Below are 26862 nucleotides of genomic sequence, written 5' to 3'. Positions count from 1 at the left end.
CAAAATATTGCACTTAGCTCTGGGCAACATGTTTTGGGCGAGATTTTGCCATGTTTTAAACGGAGCTTAGAATATATCACCAATAATAAGAATGACAATAATAATAAACAGAGCCAGAGGTTAGAGAGAATGATTTATCACAGAAAGAATTGCACAGGCTGGATTAGGATGGCAGGCTGGGGTAAACCCGCCTGCTGACAGCAATGAGCAGAAGCTTCAAGCAGGGAAAAAAAGGATGGAGAACAGCCTATTTCCACGAATGACAATGAAGGCTGTCAGAGCTGTGGCTGCGGGACAACCCGCGAAGGGAAGAGAGGGCTGTTCCCCCTTTTCCACAAGGTTTAAAATGACTCAAAAGCAGACAAGCTGCTGGGGAGGAGGAAATGAGAGAGCTGGCTGTGGGACAGGGGAATCACTGTGCGCCGTCCAGCCTTCCCCAAATTATTTCCCTCCTGTTATTCCTAAGGAACCGCTCCAGAGTTTTTCAGGCACCGGGTCCTCCGCCAAGCCCTGAGGGTTATCGAACAGCCACGGGCAGGACAAAGCAGGGAGCTCACAGCATCTCTCTGCTTGTAAATGGGAAGACGACACTCAGCGGGGAAAGGCTCCAGCCCGTTGTTCTCGGCAGGAGCTTGCCAAGACGTTGACTCCACGACCACGCGCTCCGGTAGGGATGGAGCTGGGTTATCCGCACCAAAACAAGGGAGGAAAAATTCAGATGACGCCTTCGCCTCGCTTTTGAAAGGGAAGAGCCAAAACCCTGGCCTGAAATGCCACCGCATCTCAAAGCGTAGACCTATTTATAGCAGCGAGCTTTAAATACCGAGAAAACATTGGGAAAAAAGGTTATTTCAGCTGCCTGAGGTCCTCCATAGGGAATGGCAGGTGAATTCACATGGGGATGGTTTCTCTTGGCCCATCTGACTTTACACCAATTCCCTACAGACACACAGCATCCAACACCCAAATCAGGTTAACAGAGAAACAGGAGAGAAGACTGACGCAAGATCAGGTTTATCACCTGGCATCGATCTCTCTCCTGCCCAACCAAAGAACAAGGAATTTTTTCTTAATTCCTTCCCCAAAATAAGACGGATGGAAACCCATCACCTAGGCACCAGGTTCTTGGGGGAGCAACTGCCCTCAAAATACCCCTGGGCCACCCTGGCTCTGCGGGGAGTGTTTCAAGGTTTGAGTGTCATTAACCCTGAGCCAAGCGGCCGGCGCAGTTCACGCTTGGTGCTCGCAGCTCGGCTGCCAGCTGGCACGGAGAGGTGTCGGGAAACCCAGCAATTCCTCGCCCTCTCTCCAGCAAGCGAGGTAGAGCTCCTGCCGCTGCGCCGGGTGCCGCTCTGCTGGGTATTTTGGGATTTTGAAGGAAGCAGTGTCATCCTCGGAACAGGGATTCCCAAGGTCTATTCCGAGCTGCCTGCAGGACACGTGTAAAACCCCAAATTCCTCTGCGTTGGACAAGCAATTATGTCAAGAATGTGTTTACTGCAGGGCTTGCAGGCATGTCTGAGCTCCTATAAACACACGCCCTGCCAGAGGGGAAGGCAGCAGAGGCCCTGCAGACACCACTGCGAGGTGTCAGCCAGGCGGGTGATGCCTGAGGTGGCAGGAACCAAACCCTGGCACATGCCCGAGCCTGCGTGCCCGAAAGCAGCTCTGGGGACACCACAGGGTAGGAAGGCAATATGATCAGAGAAGGGCTGCTGGAGGTCCGTGCATCATCTGGTGGGCCAGTAGAGCTGTAATTAGTGCTGGGAGGGCAATCTGCAGTAATAAGCGTCTTTTGCTCACTCTGCACACCAGCAAGGAGCTGGGAGTTATTTTTCCCAATGCTTAATAGGATTTCACAGTGACCTTTGGCTCGGGCAGAGATGCCACTCCGCCAACGCTGTGTTCCCAAAGCTATCAGGGCAGGGATGAAGCTGCCAGGCTTGTCTCTGTACCCAAAACCTCCACCCCCGCAGGAGCTGGGAGCAGCACCCATTTTCCATCCTTTCTGCTTCAACCCTTCTGCTTGTCCCTGGCCAGGGCTGGAAATCCCCACCACGATGCCTGGTCCAGATCGCTTCATGGCACAAGCCCGCACCAACCGCCCCACGGCTGGCGTAGCTCGATGGGTGTATCCCACCATGCGACCTGTTGCAGAATCCCAGAATCATCTCGTTTGGAAAAGACCTTGAAGCTCCTCCAGTCCAACCATGAACCTCACCCTGACCGTTCCCAACTCCACCAGATCCCTCAGTGCTGGGTCAACCCGACTCTTCAACCCCTCCAGGGATGGGGACTCCCCCCCTGCCCTGGGCAGCCCATTCCAACGCCCAACAACCCCTTCTGCAAAGAAATCCTTCCTAAGAGCCAGTCTAAAATTGCCTTGGTTATCTCCAAAAACAACCACCACTGGAGTGTTCTCGCAGGCTGTTTTTCAGATACAGCTCCGAGCGTGGGGTGGAGGGACACAAGCCACCTTTGAGGGTGCTGGTCCTGCTGTGCACATCCAGGGACTTCCCAGAGCGAGCCCAGCCCAGGCTGGGGAATGGGGGCAGCCCCTGCTCCACAAAAGACAAGGGTGGTGGGACGTCCTCCCGCCCTGCCGCGACCTCCGGCACCCGTGAAGGCTGCTAAGAATAGTGCCCGCCAGGGCCACAATGGGGGCCCTGTCTGGCCTCGGTGGCACTGAACGGGCTCCTTCAGCGGGGACTGCCACACTGCAGGAATTCTCCCGCGTCAGGGGGAAAATATGCCTCTTAAACCGGATGATGACCAGCTGCTACAGCCGGAACCGTTGGCTGAGCAGTGCCTCCTCCGCATCAGCCCTCCGATGGCACCCGTGGGTGTCCCCAGCACCCAGAGTTTGGTGCCACGTCATCCCTGTGCCATCCTCCCTTGGCTGGGACTGGAGGTCTCCTACCACCTTCCTACCCAACAGCTCTGGAGGGGTTTGAAACCGCTTTCACTGGCGTGGTGATGGTGGTACCACCCGGCTGGGGCAGACAGGCATCCGTGCCTGAAACGCATCATCCTCACTCTCTCTCAAGACGGTTTCACACCCCCACCCCTCTCAACGGCCTCTGTTTTGTTTTCCTTCTTTCAAACAACAAGAAAAAAAAAAAAAACTACTGAAGAAAAAAAAAAGAAAGGGGCGCACCTATGCTTTTCACTCTGTGGTTTGTGGTTCCAACCCAACAAAACAATTGGGCACAGCAACATCTCCAAAACAGCCTTCACCTCACTCACATGCCCACCCTGCCCAAGCCCCCTTCACTGTGGCACTGGCGGTCCCCAATTTATCACACTGTGTTGAGGGACGGCAAAGCTCGTCCCCATAGCTCCCTCGTTAGGCCAAGCTCAACTGCCTCCTCCCAAGCTCTGGCTCAGGTCACGCCACCGTGAAGTGCCAGCTTTGTATGGGTGGGAGGGCAGCGATGGAGCTCGGATGGAAGCATCTCCAAAGAGCAGGCACGAAGAAAGCAGGGAAGCACCCAGACAGCACCTTTCTTGGGGAGCCACATGCTTTTTGGTTGTGCTTGTAGACAGGAGAGCAGCCAGGCGGGCCACTGTGGGCCAGTTCTGCTTTCCTGATGCATCAACTGTTTCGAGGAAGAACATGCTGGGAGGACTGGTCTCACTCCAGAGGCATCTGGCAAAGCACAAGGGGCTTTGTGAGCTTCACATCACCCCCTGAAGGTGGTCCTGCAGGCCAAGAACTGTGGTTTAAATGCTCCAGCTCATTGGTCGAAGGAAAGACAAAGCCTCCGGGCTGCGGAGAAGGTGCTGCCAGTGGCTGCAGCAGCTCTGGTGAGAGCTGAGGTGCTGTCACGGTCGGGCAGCGATGCGTGGGGCTGATTTCACTGTCATTTGCACATGTCTGGCAGGTGGAGCAGGAGCCACTGAACCAGCCCCGAGCCCCACCCTTGAGCTCCCCACCTTGTGGAGGCGAAAAGGGCTGCTGAGCCCAGGCAGGCACTGCAGTGGAGGCAGAAAGCGGGCAGGAGCTGCTGGCTGGTCACACTTGAAGCCACCCTGCAAGGGCAGGTAACGGGTAGGACCCAGAGGGAGCGAGCTAACACCACCCCCTGCATCGCCCAGGGGACAGAGGTGCTGCTGTGTTGCTTCTGAATCCTGGGGCAGCTGCCTGCATCTCCAGATTCCCCTAACTCAATATACAAGTGGCTATGGATGCCCATGCAGGCACGCTTCTCCAGAAGTGCAGACAAGCAGGCAGGAAGGATGCTGATGTTTCTAGAAAAGCTGCTGCACAAGCTCTGGATGTCAAGGGCAGCTGGATCACCGGACTGTGTGGGAGAGGGGCTGGGAAGGCAGCGGCTGGCGGATTTTCGGATGCTGATGACCACAGCACGGCCAGAGAGCTCGCTGATGGAAGCTTCAGGCCAGCAGCACGGGCAACAAGAAGAGGAGAAGCAGCACACAAGCTCTCTTGAAAGAGACCCACTTTCTTTGGCACTGACTTGACTTTCTTGCAAAACAGCAGCTGCATGCTTTCACTTCTGTGTCACAGATAAGCATCGCTCAGAAACAGAGCCTTGTCGAAGGCTTCAGGCTCTGCACCGCAGACAATTCAGACAGGGCAGATGGGTTTAGCAGTCAGATTTGGGCCCTGTCGACCGGGTACTGCGAATGCTGATAGCAAGGATCAGGGCTGGATCTGGCCTGGGCAAAACCCTTTGGTAGACAGAAGCGCTCCTGGGCGCTGGGGTGAGATAGCATCTGTGAGAGGTGGCTATTCCCTGCACTACTGCACTATTTTCAGTCTTCAGGGCAGCATGATAATGAAGATAGCATCAATCTGTTGCTAAGAGAAACACTCAGGTCATGTGCGGTATTAGCTGCGAAGAGGGCATTAACTCTTTAGGTGCTGTAAACAGCAACTTCCTAACCAGGTCGGTAAGAAAGTACAGCATCACAAATGCAAACCCAGCCTTGCAGAGGAAGGCTCACAGTTTGGGGCACGCTCGCTTCACCTGTCTCATCCCTCTTTCCTCCCTTCACCTCTCGAACACGAGGGGAATGGCTCTGCTCTGTCTGTTGAGCTCCGCGGAGCAGCAGCCCGGCCCATCACAGCTCTGGTGGTGTGGCAATGCAGACAACACCCTGCGATGGAAAGCCCCGGCCTGCACAGATGATGCTGAGGTCCTACGTGCCACAAAGCAAACAAACACCACATCTTGGCTAGAAACCCACGCAGGTGCTTTGGGGGCACGCAAGAAAAGCTGAGAACAGTTCAGCCCTGAGTGGCTATCAGCAACCACAGGGGCAGAGGGAGGGTCTGAACCGCCGCTGGACCGGCATCGCCAGGAGGGCAGCGGCACAAGTAGGTCAGCATAGTGGAAAAGCGAATGTAGGACAGAAAGAGCAAAGACCAACGCGGTCAGACCCCCACCACAGGCCCTCTGCATGGGCCGCTCGCTTCTCGACTGCATTTATCCGCGAGGCGTCAGGTCTCACAAAAGGGGCTGGAGGCCACGGTACCCATTGGAGGCAGCAGCTTGCAGGATCTGGCTCAGGCACAGCCGCAGGTGGCACGGAGGCAAAGCTGAGCTTAATTTAGCCCTGCTGGGCTCAGGTACAGAGGGGTCTATGCCCACATTCCAGCATGCGCCTAGCACGAGCCACCCGCCCACACCAAACGCTGCATGAACGAGGGACCTTAAACTGAGCTCAGCTAAGCCAACGTGAGGCTGAGCCTGCAGAGAAGCTGCATCCTAACACAGCATTTACCTAAATTTAATAGATGCATTCTGTCTCCGTTTCCTAGGTCGTGTCAATAAAAGAAATAAATCTGGCTTTATGTAACACTCAAGCTGGCCAAGCTTTGAGAGATCTGGCCCCTAAACCAGAGGTGTCCAGAGCTGGCCCTCCCGGCAGCTATGGAAACTGAGGTTCACCAACTCCTGAGCAATTACATTTCTCCCTCAAAAAAGATAAGAAAATTGCATCAACCTCTATCTGAGCAACCATGGCAACTTGTTAAATTAGGTCAAGATGTGGGGGCAGATAACGCAGCTTTGAAAAGCTGCTTGCGAGCTGGGTGAAGAACACATCAAACGCAAACGGAGCTTCCGCCAAAATGCACCTTCTCACCAAAGCATGCGCCTCTTAGGGCAGATACCATCAGAGATGTGCCGCGGCTGCGATAAAGCACTGTGCCACCTCCCTGGGCCGCTGGCAAAACAGGCCCTCGGTAACAAAACCTGAACAGTATTGTTGAGTTCTTAAAGCCAAACCAGAGAGCCCTGGAGATGAAGGACGTGATGTCCCAGGTTTCACCCTTCCAGCCCGAAGAGGTGCTGGTCTGTTGGGTGCTCCACGGGCTGGTCACTGGTGGTGGACATGTGCTCAAGGCATCATCTAAGTGAGACTTTGGGACCCTGGCTGCTTTGGGACCCTGGGCTGGTAATCCCCTGCTCTGCTCAACTGGAGGCTCCACCTCCTCACCAGAGCTGCAGCGCCCAGACTTTAAGTTCCTCTGCTCTAGCTGCTAGACAGCACTTCCTCCCCCGAGTAAAGTAAAAGTAATGTAAAGCAAAGCATAAAAAGAAGAACCTAGGAGTTCTGCCTGAGAGTCCACACACCCCTTGCTCAGCTGGCCCAAGAAAGAGGTCCAGCACTTCTCAGTGGCCAGTCTGGATTTTTTTTTTTTGCAGAAATACACTAATACAAAATAGTTTTGAGAGTGCCCAGTTCTCCTCCAGTTTGTAATGCAACATGTTCTCACTTGCGCTCGCTGTGACCTGCTTTCACAGCAACCCGGCTTCGCTTTGCACCCACGCTGGGCTCCCTTTGCACAGAAAATGTAAGGTGCTGACAGGTCAGTAGGCTTTAAAAAGGGACAGAGGACATCTCTGGAGTCACGTGCCTGCAAAGATCATCTGTCCAAAGATTGTTCCCAACAGTAAATGCAGGCTGTGGTGGTTTGAGGACTGAATTATTGCTTAGCAGCCTTCAGAGCAAGCAAGCAGCGCTCCAGCCCAAGGATTTCCAAGTGACTGCTGATTCTGGAAACCTCTGATTTTCCTCTCCCCATTTAAAGTTTCTCAAGTGAAGCAATGCAAAAAAAAAAAAAAAAAAAATCAGGCGCTCCCACTTATTGATCACACCGAAATGCCCGGGCCAAAGGATTATCTTTCCGGCTCAAAATGGGGTTTGAAATGAGGCAAGGGAAAATGTTATGCAGTGCAAAGCGTTTGGAAGTGTGCTCTGGCATTGCATTAACCGAAGTCTCCCCTTCCTGGCGGCAGGAATCCAAGGACACTCTTTGGGGTGCTAATACTCCTTGGCAAAACACAGGGTCCAGCCGCCGACTTGGGCTCCACGCTCGCGGAGGGAGCTGGGAACGTCGCCTCTCTACGGGGGCGGCTCTTTTCCATGAGCTGCAGCAAATGCGGAGGGAAACGTCCAGCTTGGAAAATAAAACTCCTGGTTTTGCCAGTGCCTCTGTGCCTCAGTTTCCCTAGCTGTTAACATGCAACCAACGCTCCTGCCCAGGCACCAGGTACCCAAAACACTTCCACAGGCCGTAGTGAAAGGCATTATCAGGAGAAAATAGGAATAAAAATTGCAAGTTCTGCTCACTGGTCTCTTTTCTTAGGAACATCAACTTCTGTGGCACGGCAGAGGATGGTGTCCCGCAGCACGGCCCCTCCTACCACTCATGCCTCTCCGCACCACTTCCCCCAGCCAAAAACCATTCAGGAATAGCAGAGCATTTTGCATAGACTTGGTTGAAACAGGCTCATTCAGCAGGCAGAGCTGAGCTTTCTTTCTAACTAAAGCTATAGTAACAAACCACTTCCTTTTTTACACATAGCTCCTAAAATTATCTCTCCACCTCTCCTCCCCTCTGCATCTCTTCCCCCCTCACAAAAAACTAGATATCAGCCCTAAGATGAGCCACGCGTGGGAGGAGATTTCAGGGACAGTCACACCTCAGGATCTGCTCTGAACCTTTTGATGATCTTTATCTTCACAAACTATTTCCACCGCTTGGCTCCTCTGGGCCACAGCTGCTACCAGCTGGGGTAGGAGAGATCAGTATGTACGAGGGAAAGGGGAACTGGCAGGAGGCTGCCCTGCGAATTTTACTTATAGTACAGGGAAAAGACATGGCACAGAAGGACTGGAAAGGATTATCTCAATTTTAGCTGGAAGCTCCATCCCACCAGGTTTCTCTCCCAGGAGATGCCAGATTGCTAGAGGGCTGTCATATAAAAAGCCGGAGTTTCCATGGCCTATCCCCTTCTCATCTCTTCCAGTGCAGGGAAGGGAAAATGTTTGGGTCTGCTTTGGCACCATCCCATCCCTGCCTCCCACCAAGGTAAAGAGCAAAACCAAGTGCTTCCTCCATGCCAAAAGGGGAGAAGATCATTTCACATCACACACAGCAACACCAGAAATGCAGCCGCTCCTCCCTGAGGCGGGAGACCACGAGCAATTGGCCAGCACGCTGCATAAAAGTGTCAGCGGGGGGAAACGAGGGATTTCTACTACCTTGTGTTCTCAACCACACAAACTGGGCACCAGTTCCTTCCAAACCCAACCAGGAGGCACCCGGGTGTAAATGAAAACACAAGGCATCAAATGCCCAGCGTTCAGTCAGGTCCTATTTCCTCCATGAGGTCTGGAAGGCCGACGCGTGAAGGACATGCAGCCTTGGGGGGCTGCATGCTCTCAGGGGTGCCCACATGCATGTGGCTGAGCCCAGAGACACCCCAAAACCCCTCACTCACAGACTGCTGAGATGTTGGGCAACCCAGAGCCTCTGGAGGCTCTGCCCTCTCCCTCGATGGAGAGGCTCTACCCAAGGCGCTCGGCAGAGAGGCAGTCTCCTGAGAAGCGTGACCCTACCTGTGTAGCCAGCAAGGGCAGCAGCAGGAATGACAGGCTTGTCCTTGTTCATATCGGCCCGATCTCGAACATAGTCCTTGAAGGTGCCCTTGGGCTTGTGGTTGGGCAGGGCGGTGGGGTAGTCCTCCGAGTCGAAGCTGTCGTAGGAAGGGACGCGCTGCAGGCTCTGGAAGGAGGACTGGCTGCTCCAGGACTGCGTCAGGCGGTCGCAGCTGTCGTAGCTCTCTATGCTCTCGAAGGAGTCCTGGCCACCCAGTTTACCTGGCGAGAAGGAAGGGCATGTGAGATGGGCTTGGCCAGCACAGGGATGCTTTAGCTTGCCACAGCCAGGAGAAGGATGTTTTGCCAGCCCGCTGCGCAGGCAGAAGGCAACCGGGCAAATGTTGCTGTCCCACCATGCCTCCTCTCCAAACAAACTCGAAAGTATGGCCTGAAACTGGGATACTTTTATTATCTTTGTAATTCAGAGCAGGGCTACCTGAGCCCCAGAGAAGTTCAGGCAGCAAAGCAAGGCAGAGTCAGGGGAAAAACCCACTCTCTACCCAAGACTGATGCCTGGGGCTAACTGGAAATTGTCCTCTGTTTCAAAAAGGCAACGGCAGAGAAATAATCCACTTTAGACAGATATTCAAGGCTCAGTTCAGGTGCCAGGACCTCTTGCTCTTGCTGCTGAGAGATATGGGTCTCCAGTAAGTCCTGTATTATATCTATATAAATGCCTCTCAGGCATGTTCAAGGGCACTGGACACCCAGCTTCTATACTTTTGATGTTTCCTGCAAAACTATACAGCAGCCTTTTATTGCCATATGTTACAACCAGCTTCCACCCCCAAATCCCCAAACAGCAGCAGATTTGATGGAGGAGGAGAGCAAAAGGCTGAGAGCTCAAACAGCTATTTTTCCAGTTCTGGTAAGGTGAGCACAGCTGGGTTGTATCAAGGCTACTCTCTGGGGTATTTTTAGTACAGACCAGAACATGAGAGGCCAGATCCTCAGGAGTGCTGTGCTGATTTACACCCACTAGGGACAACAGAAGTATACCCTCTGTACTTAAAACTGAGAGCTAAAAAAGGTCCAAAGAACAAACTGAAATTGCTCTCTCTGATCTCCCGTACACTGCCGATTGCTCAACATCTTTACTGACAAACTAAGAGCGTAACAGGATCATTCAAGTTCACTAATTTCCCAAACCGGGCTAAAAACAGCTGCTGGGATTGTGCAAGAACTCCTGGAGAAATTTCCACTGGCAGAGCTACCCACAGCTTGGGCCCAGACAGTAAATCACAGGGGAACAGAACTGTGGAAGGACGCTGGCACGCTCCCCCAAATATTTGTTGTGTTGTAGTTTGACGAGCACTTGCTGTGAAAAGACTCGACTACCGTGGGCTCTGCCCTGATTGCTGGCCCAGAATCATCTAAAGTTTGGATCCATTGGATTGATTCTGCTGGTAATATCCATGCTTCAAACTCATTTTATTTTTTTCTTTTTGTTTTTTGAGAATTTCCCAGAATACACTTCAATCACTTCCTGAATCCTGCCAGGGGAAAATTAACACCGCTTTGTGCATGTTCATTAATTGGCATAACCACTTCCCTGAGAAGTGCTGCAGCACAAGCTCGTTTAGAAAAGGAATTAAAAGTCTGCCAGATGAACAGCCACAGTGACGGAGACGTGACTTGGGTCATTTATTTGAAAATTCACCTAAATTTGACCTAAACATGAGCCTTTGGAAAAATCACGCCTTGTACCTAGTCAGGAGAAATTTGTTAAGAGTTTGGCAGTTACACTTTCCAAGCAGACGCCCTCACTGATAAGGCAAAGTCAAACAACTCCTGTGGGACCACAAAATTAATTCCTAAAGCCCACACAAAGAAAGGCAAAAGGCGACTGTCTGGAAAACCTCCATCCTGAATTTCACACTGCTTGAAGTGCTTGACTTCACGGCAGACTAGCCTTTTAATGCAGGGAAGGTAAAGACGTACGTAAATATAAACTGGACTCTGCTTTATATTAAGGCTTCTTTATACCACTCTGGGAGGATTAATGCCACCCAAAGGCCCTTCTACATGGCTGAAATGGAGCGTTAGTGTAAGCGCGGCCGTAGCCTGTTGCATTTCTTCAACTGCAATCAGTATGTTGAAGTGTTTGCTAACACCAGGGGCCCTTTGGTCCCCAACGCTGAGTTAAGGGCTCTTTCCTCCCTCCCCTAGAGCCTTTTTAGGCTTGCCAGTGAGACAGGCTCCAGGTACAATTGCAAAAGCATGCCTGAATCATTGCATTTCAGTGACAATTATTATGAAATCACCTACGTTAAAGAAAAGGTCAAGAAAAGGGAAAGACACTGATGAAAGACAGCCAGAAAAACAAGCCCAGAAAGAAGAGTTTACCTAAAATTATAACACCGCTGCCCTTTTGGCTCACTGTATCGTCTAAGTCACCTCTCTCATATTAACACTCAGCTAGCAGCAGAAGCAGAGGTAATAATACAAATAACAACTTTCCTGTCATTAGCTCTCCCAGCTTGGAAAAAGAATGAGAAACTTAAAATGAGCTCCACTGAGCATCGCGTATGTGATGCGGACCTGCAAAGGGGCTCTAGCTTTCACAGGGAACCAGCACATCTTCAGCTCTCGTTGCTGGATGAATGGGTTTAAATGTTCAACATCAAACCTGGCTCACAGCAACACGTTACTATAATGAATTTTAGGCATGGGGACACCTGGATTCTATTCAGGGCGCGATCGCAGGCAGGTCAGATCTCTTCCCCGTGCCTCAGGTTCCCTACCTGGAATCAGGAGATAATGATAGCCCTTTGTAAGTGACTTTGAGCTCTATGGATTAAACTTTTGCTTTGAATATATACTGTGAGCCAGATCCTCAGCCTTGCATTAAGCGATGTAATTACAAAGTAGTCGGGCATCTGGGCCCCATGTGTTCAGAATTTAATAATATTAATTGAAAAGGTATTTGGACTCAGATCCTCAAAAGTGTTTAGGTGTTGAAATCCCATCATCTCAAACAGGAATCATGTACCTATAACTCTTTGGAGATGTAGGGTTGTAGCACAAGGATTCAGGGGGTCCTTCAGCTCTGTTGCTGACTGAACCCATGACATCTGCATCTCCTAACAAAGCACAGGGCTTGGGTTCATCAGAACAGATTATCAGTTCAAGCAAACAGCCATCAAAATCAGCGGAGATAATGGATAAAGACTTTGGATCATCAAGTGTAAAACCCTTCAGAGCCTTGGACAGTAATTCCTGATGAGAAGTTGTGAAGAATTTGTGGGGTTTTGCCTGGTCTCCTAGGAAAATGAGATTTATACAACCACACAGCAGTCTGTCCTCCCTAATAACCTTAAAGCCTATTTCGACTTCATTCAAGTCTGACATCAAAGTACAGACCCAGAAATGCTGTATTTTGGCAGATGTTGTAAAAACAGGCAGCAAAGTAGAGAAAAGAAAGGCCTTCTTCGTGTTTTCCCTGGAGAGAAAGGCAGGGAGGGCTCAAAGCCATCAGGGAATCCATCTGGGAGTTCAAGGCCGTAAAATATATCTGTTGGGAAATGGCTTCATTACCGGCACTGCACGGCTCCCTGATGGCCTGGGTGCCCCCAAAGCACTATCTCCTACAGAAGGGAAAGCAGCACTTCTGTTGATATAGGTAGAATAGCAATAACCCAACCAAACCCTCCGAGATCCCCAACTTTACCTCGGCTGGCACGTCCCATACACATGTTATCTGGCGTTACTACTTCTTGCTTGATCGTGAAGTAGTCTGTCTGCAGGGAGTCTGTCTGCACCGGGTCACGCAGGATGACCGAGGGATAGTCGTTCTCATACTTGAGGGACAGGAGCTCTTCCGAGCTGATGGGATGGAGGGTCTGGTAGGACTCTGTGATGAAGCTGGGCTCGGAAAACTCAGAGGGAGGTACGCACTGTGCATGCTCAATGCCATAACCTGCCGGCAGAACGGAAGCGTCAGAAAGCCACCCAAACTCAAAGAGCTCAAAGAAACTAGAGTGTTGCTCGCTCCCCCTCCAGTCTCCCAAAACACACTGAGATTTGAGGTCTGCAGTGCAAGAGGAGACTGCCTTTGGATATAAAATACCTGGCACAATTGGGCACTAATTTTGAGTAAGGTTTCGAAATGCTACAGAGAGATGGTGTCTTATAATTGCAGCAATTTAAAAAAATAAGACATCCTCAACTGTCATCAGGACACTTTATGCCAAGCACCTCTTGAGCAAGGTGCTAGTGGGAAAAAGCTGGAAAATCCTGAGGAGCGTAGTCTCAGCAAAGGAGATACAGGGCAAAGAATCACTGATGATTGTAATAGATGAGTCACTTCCACAGTCACTTCTCCTCACTGGCCAGAGCCTGGAATCCCAATTCAGTGAGCTGTTTCTTTTTGCTGGTTCATGAAATACATCACAGATTTCAAATGCCCTTAAAGAACATCTCCAAACCAATGGCAATGGGATGTGCAGGAGTCCAGATCGGTGACTCATCCCTCTCCTTGCTCGGCTCCTACCGCAGCTATCCAGAATTAAGCCCTCTTCCCCCATTCCCTCCCTTTTTTAATAAGTTTTTAAAAAACTGCCAGTGTTCTGGAGTGTTAAGGTCACTTTTCACGTCTGCCGAGCTACAGCTTCAAACAAATAGTGTTTGCAGATCATGGCACCTCAAGGCAGTCACCAAAAAATGCAGATGGCTTCTAAATAAACCCAAACCACTACAAAAGACAAAATTACACACTTTGCATGCTCTGCCACGACAGAGCAACAGCTGCATGGTGCAGTCCTCATGCGATGCAGGCAAACCTCTAATAGGTGGCACTTACAGGCCTAGAAGGACCAGAATGATACTGATAACTGAGACTTACTAATGAAGTAGTCTGAAGTATAGCGGGATTCTGGATATGTTGTATTCACTCCATTTGCTGGGTACGGTTTTACCTCTTCTGCAAAGAGGAAAGGAAGGAAATGTCACATGTCCATAGGCATATCGTGCTTCACAAGACTTGCTGTAACACAGAGAGGTCTGAACTTCCTAAAATGCTCCTCTCTGGGTTAAACTGGGATGTTCAAAGGAACAGAAATCAGTTAGGAGCTGAAATCCCACTGAAACAAGTGCTTGATGCACTTGGGTTCCTTTGGGAATCCTTGCTGCAGGCATGTCCAAGTTTAAACAAAACAAAGCAAAACAAAGCAAAACAAAACAAAACATCAACAACTTTCTCAATCAGAGGCTCCAGGTGGTTCTGAAATACTAGTTGCATAATTTCCTTGCTTGCCTTAATTTTTGTCGCCTTTCGTTCTCTTGGGGATTGCTTATCACGCTTACATGTATGAGCTTGTGAAAAAGCTCTGCCATACAAGGACAGCTGTTTTTCTGAAAAAAACCCTAATTTTGGACCAGCAGTAGATATGTGCAAGCAAGTGGGTAATGCATACCAAAACCAGCTCCTACAAATCCAAATTAATGCTAATTCCCAGCCTATGCAGCACCTTTTACCTTGCACCTGATGCAGGCAGAAGATCCCACGCTCAAAAAAGCTTTGCCTCACTGTCCATCACCCAGCTCCTGAGACTCCACCATGTATATATATATATATATATAGGCAGCATGCAAAATTTTAGCCTTTCTATAGGCATAATTCATGGAGAAAGAGCAGGTAACACATCAAAGCATAGATTCACTGCTTTCCATTGCTTTTTCTGAGCACTTTGGTACTCCTGGGCTTGGCGCTGGATTTGCTTTCCCATGTAAAAGCCACATTGCTCCTACCCTGCCCAGTTTTTCCATGAACACCTTACTCATTCCAGCACGGCATGTGGGCAGAGATACCGGCATGGGAGATTTTATTTTCTTTGCAGAGGGTAACCAAAATAAAAAACACACAGACAACTTAGGGTTATGTTTATTTCTGCTGAGGCTAAAGAGAAGCGAACCGAAGATAACGCACGTTCGCTTGCAAGGAGCCTAATTTTGGCCCTCTCTCCTGGGGATTGCAGGGTGGAAAATATTCTCTAACAAAAGGAGTTTTTGTGCAAACAGAGAGACCTAATGAGAAACGCTCTTTTCCTCTCCCCACAGTGTCTGCCAAGGGGCAGGGTGGGTGACCACAGAGAAAGAGAGCAACCTTCAGCTATGCTTACAGTCAAATGGAGGGCACTGCTGACTGCTGGTAACTGAAGAGGTTATTTTAGGAAGAAATTTGGAAAAATATGCCTGAAAATACCCAAATCCATGCAGGGAAAAGTCACCCATCTGCTGCCGTTTTTAAACCCTGAGCAGCCTGTGGTACATGAGTCACTCTCAGAAAGTGCTCACAAGGGAGGCATGTTAGCTGAAGGGACAGCAAGGTCACAGCCTGTCCCAGTGTGACCCCATGCTGGCGGTCACCCCGTTACAGGTAAAGCCAAACACCTGGGGGTTAACCACCACTCCCAGCATCAACACCCCCATGTGATGACGGTGGGTGGCTGGGGAAGATGGAAGAGACAGGGACTGGCAAGTTGGACCTTGCCTCACGGTCGAGCCCGGGGAAACCTTGATCTCTTCACACTTCACATCCCCAGCTGCAAAGTGGAGACAACCACCTCCTCTTGAGTGGGGAGAGATGCAGCAGGGACGATTTTGCACGTTAGGTTGGTACAAGCACCAGCACAACAGCACCCAGATCTTGTCAGGGGCTGGGAGATGTCCCACCAGTACTACAAGTCCCATAACTTACAGGGAAAAGAAACTAGTCCTTGGAGTGAGGCTGATTATTTCTTGGAAGCTCTTCTTAGTTACTCTCCAGATACTTCACAGATACTGCCCTTCTGGGAAATGTGTTAAGAACCCACCATAGCAGCTAAGGCTCAGATAGCTTATGCAAGAATTAACAGAGCCACCAGTAAAACTGAACACAGAACGGAGATATCTTGGTTCCCAGGGCTACGCCAACAGTGCTGAGACAAAGGAATTCAGCTTTCTTCTTTTTCACCCTTTTGGAAGAAAAGCTGCAACAGGCACAAAGATTTCCAGCTTCTTTGCAAAAGCTCCTCTCTGTCTCAGGCCTTTTGCATCCTCGTGGCTGCAGCATCCTAACACCTGCATGGGTCAGTGATGTAAGGAAACACGATTCCCTACTTTACTGTGAAACTACAAGTTCATCTCCCCATGCCTTGGGGAATCTGCAGGAAGAAGCAAACCCAGCTCTGATGCCTCAGTCAATACCTGCAGCACATTGCACCCCTTTCCAGCGGGTTACAGCCTGAACAAATGAAGAAGGGCTGCAGGAAGGCATATCTACGTTACAAGCCATGGCTTATACCAAGGAGAAACTGGACTGACCGCAACGTTTTGCTTTGTTTGGTTAAGCTGCTTGCTGTTGATATAAACACTCAATAAAAATTATGCCAAATGAGAAGAACAGAACAGATATAGAGTCAAAGACCAGAAAAACAGCCTGTCATACACAGACCCTGGGAAGAGCGTGTTTACCTTTTGCAAACCACAGGTAGCAGTAAAATTAGTAATCGGCAATTAACATCCATTTGTCAAAGGTTTCCTGGAAGGCATAACTTTGCTCCCCCTCCCCTTCCTGCCATCAGTACAGGCATAACCAGCACAGACAAGCACACAGGGTCGATATGACAGCGCAAGGGATATTCCAGGAAAGCAAATTGCTCTGCAAAAAAAGGAGCTAGAGAAAGAGCCCAGATTTGCTGCTGCTCCTGCTCGTGGCTCAGTTAAAAGTGTTAAGCTCTTCACCTGCTCTTTCGAAACCATCACAGGTGAAGTGTTGCTTGGGCATCCAGACGCTATGAAAAATCAACACCCAAAATCAAGGTGTGTGTCCCCAATCAATGAAAATTAATGCCCTTGAATGTTATCATGCTGGGACTGGCAGAGACAGCTTCTCCTGTGCGGGACACAGCCACCTTTAGCAAAACGCCATTCCACCTTTTGGGACATGAAACAAAGCAAAGCAGCTTCCAATCACAACTGGGAAATTGGGGTGGGATTTTGGTAGTATTGTTGTACCCAGTTCCACCAGAGGAAGTAGTAAAATTCACAACGGGAGTTGAACGAACTGAGGAAGAATGCTTTGGAAAATCCCACCATCGTTTCCAGGCAGGCAGAGCGTCCCTGCCCGCTGCGGATTCCTGCCAAGCGGCCAGCGCAAACACCCTTCCTCTTTCAAGCAGTGCCAGGATTTGCACTGCCCACTCCCGGTTGGGATGCCCATTTGAAATCCCACTGGAAAGTTGGGCTCTGAAAGCTGCTTTTATTGGGATTAAAGTCCAAGGTGAACATCTAATTGCAGAGCCAGACTGCGAGCCAAGGGCTTTGGACAGGCACAACATCAGGCTAGCCAGGACGGCGTGAGCCATTCACCCTGGAGGTTTTTCACTCACCCTTCTGCAAGATCTCCAGGTGTTCCCAAAGGATATCTCCCACAAAGTCAGGCGCTAGCTCCAGGAAGCACTCTTTGCCCAGGGCGCAGAGGGCAGCTCCATTCATGCAAAACTTCTGGAAATCCACTCCCTTCAGGCTAAACTCGTTCACTGCCCACATCACCCAGTCCCGCACGTGCGTCTCCGTCCACTGCTGGGGATCTGCACCAAGGGGGTGTAGAAGAGATCCATTAATGAGCACCCACAAGCCATTTCCCCATGAAAACAGGACACAAACAGTGCTACAGCTGCACTGCACTCGCACAGCCTCATCTCATAGAGACCGGCAGTCCACTGGCAAAAGGGTAAAACGTGGTGGGGGAACACCAAATCTCATACAAAGGAGGAAGTTTTGGATCTGTTTGGGACTTCTAACCCCTTCTCTGCCCCCTTCTCCCACCCATTGCTCCATCTTGCTTGGTTTCTCCCAGTCATCAGCCTCTGGTAAAGGGTCCCTGCTGCTTCTCTGTGTAGTGGAGATGACCTGGAGCTGCCTCTAAAGGAGCAGGTCCCCAAAGCTGCAAGAGCAGTCACGCAGCCGAGGTCGGCAGGACAGACAGGCACAGTCGGTCAGACTGGTGTAGTTTGCAAGTGGCACTGAAAGGTTTTGCCTCTATGTCCAGATTTTTCCAGCTGAAGCTACCAAGAAAAAGGCAATACTACGGGAAGAGAATCAACAAAAGAGATAGCAGGTGTGGAGAAGGGCAGCCGGGCAGGAGGACACAAGCTCTGTGGCTACCATGGTTGCTCGCTGGGAAACCACGTCTTACCTTTGGGGATTCCCAGCCGCTGTTGTTCTTTCGCAAAGCCGCTGAAGGTGGCTTTCAACGCCTGAGACATCATTTCTTTGCTGCTGGGAGTTAATAAAGGCACATCCGCACATTCCATATCTGAAAGAAGCAGGAGAGAAAAATGGCCGTAAGGACACGGGACTGGGAAAGACGACAGGAGTCGTGCTGGCCATCGAATTGTCAGAAGAACAGAGAAATCTTTTTTTTTTTTTTGAAATGTTCACATCCAGACCCTCTAGCCCTACTCCTAAACCCTGCAAGTCCATGAGTCCATTCTTAAATACAGGAAAAAGAACCTTGTGGTTATAATAAGCCTGTACTTAAAGGGCATAAACAAGCCATGTCTGGCAAGCTAGGTTACATGGTGCACATGGTCTCCCTACAAGCCAACCACGTGGAAGTTTGACGGTGATATCAAAGACTTTTCCAGACATCAGCCTGCTGGGCTTCATCACCCCAGGTGGCGTCTGGAGCCTGGGAGATAGCTGAGCAGCTCCAGACGCCAGTGAAGGTAGAGTCCCACACCAGGGTGAGGAAGAAAGCAGGGAGAAAAGCCTCTCTGAATTACCGTTCCACCTCAGGGCATCTCAGGCCAAAGAAAAATAAAAAATTATTTTTAAAGAATCACGGGCAATCCTGGAAAAAGCTGACAGCAGGCTGAGGCAGGATGAAGAACCAGCAGAAAACCCATTCGAGGAGGGAGGGAAAACAAAGAGCTGGAAAATCCCACATTAGCACAGAGTTACATCATGTGCAGCCCATAGCACGGAGCGACGCGATTCGGAGTGAGTCACTGAACAATGCTCAGTCGCCCCCGTGGGAGAGCACGGGGCCAAGCCAAGAGCCGGGCCTTGGAGTAAGTCCTGATGAGAAGCAAAGCTCTTCCTTTCTTTTTTTTTTCCCTTTTTCTAATTTATTTGGAAGGAGGCGGGTATTTGTAGCCAAAGAGTTTCATAAACAAAAGCAACATTGAGAAAAAAAGAACCTCCTCGATCTGAATAAAGGTTTGGCTGTTTTTCATATATTTTAGGCATTCCTGAAAAACAACTTTCACAGAGAAGGAAAGCCTCGTACAACCGCCATCTCAAATGACTGAACTTTATCGGTCTCCTGTGTCAATCTTCCACCTGAGGCTGGTTTAGCAGTGGAGCCTATTGGAAATTTTTCAATGAAAACTCTTCTCAGTGGAAAAATGACAACATGCGCAAGCTCTTCTGGTGTTTTCACGAACATCTGGATGTTGACATCAAAAATCAAAGAATTCTCTGTTTTGTGGAAACCCCAGCCACCTCGGCTTAGGCTTACCATCACTCTAAATTAATTTAAGCTCTGATTTAATAAGCCATTATACCTGCGAAATGGTGGCGAGCGCTTGTTTCAAGCACCGTTGAGTGCACCCCTAATCCAACGAGACAGCGCTGCAGCTGCCGAGCACGGGCAGCCCAGTGCAACAGCGCTGCTTTCCAGTCCGACCCAGTCTGGGGTTCCTGCTCCACTCGGGTCCTCCACAACAAGTCCAAACAACACAATGTTGGGGGTTTTTTTGCAAGTGGGAATCGGGGGGTTGGGTCAATAAGCATCCATGTGCAGCTCTGTGGCACAGGGTGAGGTTGACCACGGTGCAAAGCGTCCCCAAATCATCAGCTGGATGCACCAAATGCAATTCCACCGCCAAGCCAAAACAGAGCAACTTTTCTGTCTCCATCTTTGCACCCTCCACCTATCATCCCCAAATAAAAGACATGCAAAATCACCTCCTCTACCTGCAGCTCCCTCTAACGTTAGTCACCAAGGCACTCAAGTAATGATTTGCGTGAGACTCTTTGCTCAGGTGGGACTAGTAAAATTCCCAACACCGAGCCTCTTGGGACCCGATTCCTCCCCCCTAACCCCACCACGTAAATCAAAGATTGCCTGCCACAGTGGAAGTATCAGGACCTTCGACAGCAAACAATACATTCAAAGGCTATTTGGCAAATTACACTTCATTATTTACTGGATTTGGCTGGAGAGGGCACGGAAAAATGAGCAGCCACCCTCGCTATCTCTGTTCTCCATCTGCTGCGTTGAGATAACACTGGGAGAAAGTGGTTCAGTGCCCCTTTCCCTTCATCCTCATGTTACATTTTAATGCTTTGCTTTCTGTGCTCTGTGGTTACAGGGACCACCCAGGAATCCGCTCCCCTCCACCGGCTGGTTAAACGGCAGTTCACTGCTCCCGGGTGCTATGGGAAGATGAGTCAGAGTTAGGCTAAGAAAAACGTTTCTAACCCCCAATTTTTACACTGAATCACTCGCAAAAACCTGTGTGGAGATGACCTCCTTAGGCAAGCCATGAAGAGCAGCAGGGCAAGGTGAGGTGCGTGCAAAACTGTGTTTTTATCTCTGCAATACAAGTGAGTACCTATCACTGATCCTCCCTGTTTTCTCTTGCAGGATTCATGGGGTTGGGTTTGCACATAGCCAGCGAATCAATTTTTCAGTAGCGGGGGATAAGGTTTCGGTTTAGTAAGGTGAACGCTGAGCTCTGCACAAACAATATGTCAAAACAGGGAAGACTTAAAAGTGATTCCCAGGGAGAGGTCATCGCAGAAGCAAACAGTCTGTTTCCAAATTTAAAAAAAAAAAAAAATTAAAAAGCGAAGTGCCAGAGGAAGATTTCTATTTAAACACCAAAATAAACCAAAATGTGCATTTCAAGACTTCTCCTCCAAAATACGTTGTACTCGGCAGATTTAGGATTGAAACATCATCTACTTTTTTTCCTGTTAGACTGTAGCTACTTGTTAAAAATTCTTCAGAAGACAAAACAGCCAAAAAGCCCCAAGCCTGCTAACGCTTGCAGAAGCCTTATTTTAGTCAGCAGTGTCCCACATCTATAGAAAAGCTCACACGTGTAAAACTAAACGTGTTTATAAAGCTCAGCATACGTGTTTGTGGACAAGTCTTAGCCATGTGATCTGAAAGAGACGGGGGGGACAGACAAGTTTTAATCGAAATTCTGCCTCTGCTGGTTTTCAGATACTGAAATTACGTAAATATCATTTTCTTTGTTAGTCCCTGCGTGTCCGAGGAGCACGATGGGCTTTATCCAGCTCTGCCCAATGCAACTTTGCTGGTGCAGGGGAGCTGCATCTCAGGAAGCAGAATCAAGCCCTGGTGATGTCCCCCAGTGCCTGCAGACGAGTCCTTCACCTTCAGCCTGGGATGCATAAAGGTCACAGCCAAGCAGAATTTCGGTAACAAAAGCAACCTGGGCTTAGCTCCCCCGGTTTCAGCTTTCACTGCCATCTGAAACCTGTTTCCAAGATTTTAATCAAATCTTGCACAAATAAAATGTCTCCTTTTGTGCACCTCATGCTGTCCACAAAGTACATACACACATGCATGCGTGCACACACACGGGTGTATGGGAAGGAGCGTCAGCCAGCACCAACCCCAGCTGTTACACCTAAGCTCGGTTCAGAAATTTCAGGGTTTTAATCCGAAAAGCAAGCGCAGCAGCAGGGGCCAGGCGACCACAGTGTTGCATCCCAGGCTGTGTTTGCTGTATGGGTTTTACGACGCCCATTAAAGCCTCATCGACACGGCTGCCACGTGCAGTTTGCTGCCTAGATGCCATGTCCTCCTCTTGCTGCCGCTGCACTGACAGGGAACTGCATTTGATTTTCCTCCTGGGAGACCAGGCAGGGTGTTATGGTTTGATTTTTAAATACTAACAGGAGTTGCAGTTGCTCTGGAAAATTATGTCACCAGCATCGCCAGCATCTGTAGAACAGAGATAAGTAATTTGCCTTGCACGGTGGGAAGGCAGAGAGGGACATCTATTCATCTGGCTGCAGCTTTCCAAAGCAAGGAGGGATCTGGGGGCTCAGTTTAAGACCCTGGAGGCTTCTCAAAACGGGATCCCTATTTTTCCTCCAGCTCCCTGACATCCCTGGAGACAGGACTTCAGAAAGACAAGAGGATAATAACAACCCTGACACTGCTGAGAGCCAGCGCTGCATCTCTGTATGAGTTTCATGCTAAGGGGGATCTGCCCAAAACCCGCCACCCCACTTGTGCTAGGTGGTTGCACCAACAGATGTGGAGCCTGAGAGAAACCCAGCCAGCAAAGGGATAAAAGAGGCCAAGATCACAGAGTTCATCTCCCAGTCAAATTCCCAGTCTGCTCTCCCCAGGCTCCGCATGTATAAACTATTTCTACGCATCTGATCTTTTTAAAGGACTACGATTTACAAACTTTAGGGATTTTGACCTTAAAATGCAAGCGACTCCGCTGCACGCCAAAGCATTAGCATCTGATTGCATAAGCAAAATAAATGGCAGTAAAGGAAAAAAAGATGCTCTGAGCAGGAGGATGGGAGTAAAGTCATTTTTCACCCGAGTTTCCACTCAGGGTCAATGCCTCTTTAAAGCTCCCCTCGGCCACTCACTTTTTTTCCCATCAAAAGCCCCAGTGTGTCCTTGTCTGGTCCCTGCTACTTTACCCGGTAGCCTGCGTGTAAATGGATGTACGGCAGGTCAGAGTGGAGCCAGCTGACCCAGAGGCCTCCTCCCGCCCTTGTTCTGATGGATGGACACCAAGGTCAGGAACTCAACGCGCTGTTGTCTCAGGTAAAAGCCCGCTCCCTGCCCAGCCTCCTCATCCTCCCCTTCCCAGGCCTGAGACTAACCCCGCAGCACGCTGAATCAGGAAGATTTCAGGCCTTTTGGTGGCTTGAAAGCGGCATGGGGACAAGTTTGGAAGCAGATGTGTGTTGCTTTCAAACCAGATCATTTGCAGAGAGTCAAGAAAATTCACCTCTCTGGGACTGTGCATCCCAGGGCTGCATGAATTTGTGCCTGTCTCCCTCAACAGACCTCAGTCGTTGAGCCCTGAGCTAGCTGAGATCCTCCCCTGAGCCCCCACGCAGGACAGCCACCAGCCCTGCCCCACCTCGAGGTGTCCACAGCCCAGGATGTCCCCCCACCCCTGGATGCCTGCGATGGAGGAAGAAGAGTTTCTCAGGGGCTCCAAGTTTCTCCTACCCTCTTCCCACATGCCCACTGTGAGCCTGTTGACTACCAAGCCCCAGTAGCCCCCATCTCCAGTCCACACCAAGCCCGACGCTGCCCAAGCTCGTCCCCACACTGCGCCAAGCCCCGTCTATCCCAGCCTTCATGAGGACCAAAACTAGGGCAGAGTTAGTGATGGGGGAAGCTGAAACATCGAAGATTTCCCAACATCCCCCAGCTGGCAGGGTTCAGCAGCCGAGAAACCTTTCTCAGGATAAGAGGAGGCTGGGGAGAGGGGGGCCGGGAGCCGAGACCCTTCCCACGCTCCCCATCGAAGCAGCCCGGGCACCGTGGAGGCACCATCTCTCCATCTCAGGTTTCCATCACCACCATCAGGCACCTCCACTCCCCCCAGGGCAGCTTTGCCTTTCCCAGGTGCCCCCTGCTTTGGAGAGGGGACGCCCGGGCAAATAACCCCGGCTGAGCCCCCTGTTATTTAGGCAGGATTAGGCAAAAATTTGTCTGCACTTTTGAACTGTTTTCACAAGCGTTGCCTCTCACTCCCACGCAGGAAGCAGGAGAGGAGCCGGCCTGTTCCAATTAGGGCTCCTTGGACCGAAAGGGCAGCGAAATTCAGGGGAGGGAAAGGGAAAGTGGGACAGAAAGCTGGGAAAAAAGGGAACAGAGGAAAATCTGGGAAGCAAGGATGGATGGGGAGAAGGATTGAGCACAGGGAGAGGTGTTTGCTGGGGATGTGGGGATGGGATGGGAGGAGAGAGGCAGAGAACCAAGCAGTATGGAGGGGAGATGTGGTTCTCCTTCCTGCAGCAACTCGCCAGAGATGGGCCCTGCTTCCCTCTGCAAGGAATGGCACAAAAGGCACAGACATTTGCTATTTTAATTTAAAATAAATATATTTATTTTTTAAAAAAAAAGAAAAAGAAAAAGAAGTCTTTTTTTTATTCCTTCAAGCAGTGAAAAATAAATACTCTGAGATGAAAGCTGGGCTTCAAGAGAAAAACAAGAGAGGAAACCGAAAGCCCACACTGCTTAGCGCTGCAGAAAGCACAACAAAGCCGGCTTTCTTCCGGCATTCAGCAGCTTTCTTATGGAGATGTGGTGTGTCATGGGGGTGAGCTCTTCCCCTAAATAAAAGGCCTGAAAACTGTCTTCCCTAAATGCAGATAAAAGCATTTCTTCCAAGTTTGGACTCTGAGCACTTAGAGCATGGAAGGGAGCGAGGAAGGGGAAAGGTTAAAATGAGGGTGAGAAGTCAGGATGCTCTGCTCAGACCCAGGCTTCGGAGTAAATGTCTGTAAAATGGAGTCATCCTCGCTTGGGTGCAAGCTTGCTAGAAGAGGGTGCTTGGGGTAGATGTGTCCTGAGGAAAACTGGACACAGGAACAACCAAAAGCTGAAGGAGAGTTTGTTTCGGCTCTGGGTATCTTGCAGCTGGCGAGAAACCAGCCACCAGCACCAGCAGGTAAAAGGATGCTTCACCCACTATCCTGATGCTATCAAAGTCACAGGCTTCGCCCTCCAAGCCTGCCTGCTGCCCTCGTTCAGGCTTCTTTCCGCTCCCTCTCTCTCTCCCCCAGCTTTATAATGTGGGTGTTGGATGGAGATCCTGGGAAAGCGGCATCCCCTGCAGTCCCAGGAGCTCGCAGGGGAACAGAGCTTGGTGGTCAGCTTGCTCGGTCCTCCCCAGCTTTTGTGGGGGAGAGGAGGAAAAGAAGTGCTAGAGAAACCTCTGGACCAAAGTTAAGCAAAACCACAAGGTTTGAGTCAACGCTCGCTGCAATTACAGGAAAGTTTCCCCAGTCTCAGCAGGCAGGGACAGGACCTACAGTTCATCTTCTTGCAGCCACTCAAAGTGGGGCTTCCCTCAGTGGAGGGCTTCGCTCTGTCCTCCCCATTTTTAAGCTGCTGGAAGGAGCACGGATGGATAAAAGCAAGCACCGGGAAGATGCAGCCACCTCTGAGGTTGGGGAATGTGACCACGGTTTAACAACGCTCATCAAAACTATGCAAAGCAGTCAGCAAAAAGATTTTTCCATCAAGATGAAGCAACAGCAGAGGTTACGCTGTGCTACGAGGCTGGCGTGGTTTAGCACCACCGTTAACTCAGTACAAGCCCTCCCCTCTCCCCGCAAAGGCAAAAGCTCTTGAATCACCTTCAAAACGGCTCCTGTAGCTTTAGATTTAACAGCATTGCAGTTAAAAACTTGCGCAAGCCTTTCCCAAACCTGCCGGCCTGCCGACAGAGTTAATTAAACTTGTGCAAAAGCCGTGCGGAGGCTGCGCTCGCGGGTCAGCGCTCTGGAGATAGCCACACACCAGGAGGCTGCAGCCAACGACGAGGCAGCGAGAACAACCTCCACGTGCTCAAACCGCTCCTGGGCGGGAGCTGAAGCCTCCCCTTGAGGCGGTCAGGCCCTTATCCTTATCGCCCTTCACCCTCCCGCTTTCCCAATCGAACATCACATGAGCCGGGGCGTCCCCTCTGAAGACAGGATTAGCATCTCACTTTCAGGCTTGTTTGCCTCCGATCCTTCCTTAGCAGGGCTGGGAGGACACTCCCTGCCTCACGCAAACCTGTGAGACATGCTTCCCCTGTGATAATTCGCTCTAATCCCCGCTAACCGTGCTGCTAAAGAGCTCTAATCCCCATGCACAGGCACACACGCACTAATGGGAGCGTGGGGTGGGCTCAGCAAAGCCTGTAATGGACACCCAGCCCTGACTGAAAGGAGGTCAAGTGTAAATAGCAAGTCCAGGTCATGCCTGTGTCAGCTGCCCCACATCAGTGCTCCAGCTCCGGGAGATGCTTCTCTGCAAACAAGCGGCTAAAACCCGGCTCCTCACACCCCGAGTCCCAGCAGCGAAGCTCAAATTGCTCAACAGCAATGAGAAAAAAAGATTAAAAAAAACCCCAACTCCAAAAACCCAGCGATCCCCACCGAACAAACAACTAGATATTCATTTGCTTTCTTGGAAGGGTGCCCGAGGTATTCAAATGGCTCACGCCTGGGACCAGAAGCCTCTTGAAATTCCTCGCTCTCTTCAGGCTGGGCTGGGAGCCCTGCAAGGCCAGCCAGGCTGGCTTCACCGCCCGGGAGGTTTCCACAGCCACAGGAGCACGGCCGGAGCCCTCCCAAAGCAAACCCACGGCTGGGCTCCGGCACTCTGTGGAGGAGACAGTGATCCAGGTCATCCACACCCAGTGCTTCCCACCATCCGTGAGAGCATACATTTCTTTCCAGTCAGGTTAAAACCAGGATTTCTGCTGTTGTCACCTCAAATCGCTGGTTGACTATGCCATTTCTGGCATCTCTGATGAAGAAATGATGCAACTGGAGGATTTGTCCCAAGAGAAGGATAAGGACGCATCGCAGTACCTTGACATAGATTTACCCTGGGGCAAAAGCACACGCGTGATGCTACCAAGGTACTACAGTAATCACACCCGAGCAGTTCAGATTGAGCATTTCTCCAGCCAAACAAGCCCTCACTCTCTCCTCTAGATATTAATCTCCCTCTCCTTCATCATCCGGGGATACAGACAGACATACAATGGGGATCCAGCTCCAACGCCTCCGGCTGCTTGCTCTGGGGAAGGATGAGGCTGCCAAACCACACGTGATAGTATCCCGGAAAAAGGAGAGCAGAGATTTTGCAAGGCCGGGTTGAGGTTAATCGGCAGTGCGTTGTGCGAGGAAGATGCTGTCAGGATCGGAATTGTAAAAAGG

General features: G+C 50.4%; 1 protein-coding gene across 3 annotated transcripts in view; it reads right to left on the bottom strand.

The window, feature by feature from the left end:
- The window catches only part of ETS1 (ETS proto-oncogene 1, transcription factor), a 78234-nt gene that overhangs the window by 6669 nt on the left and 44703 nt on the right, over positions 1–26862 (bottom strand). For all 3 annotated transcript variants that reach the window (XM_074894921.1, XM_074894920.1, XM_074894922.1), the window contains 5 exons: positions 18095–18214; positions 17286–17486; positions 13760–13837; positions 12587–12835; positions 8875–9135 (listed from right to left, as the gene is read on the bottom strand). In XM_074894921.1, coding sequence (XP_074751022.1) covers positions 8875–9135; positions 12587–12835; positions 13760–13837; positions 17286–17486; positions 18095–18214 — 909 coding nt within the window. The remainder of the gene's footprint in view (positions 1–8874; positions 9136–12586; positions 12836–13759; positions 13838–17285; positions 17487–18094; positions 18215–26862) is intronic.

This window comes from Strix uralensis, chromosome 26, assembly GCF_047716275.1.
Source record: "Strix uralensis isolate ZFMK-TIS-50842 chromosome 26, bStrUra1, whole genome shotgun sequence".
Classification (NCBI taxonomy): domain Eukaryota; kingdom Metazoa; phylum Chordata; class Aves; order Strigiformes; family Strigidae; genus Strix; species Strix uralensis.
The sequence above is the reverse complement of the archived record's forward strand: the minus strand, read 5'-3'. Positions and strand labels throughout refer to the sequence as shown.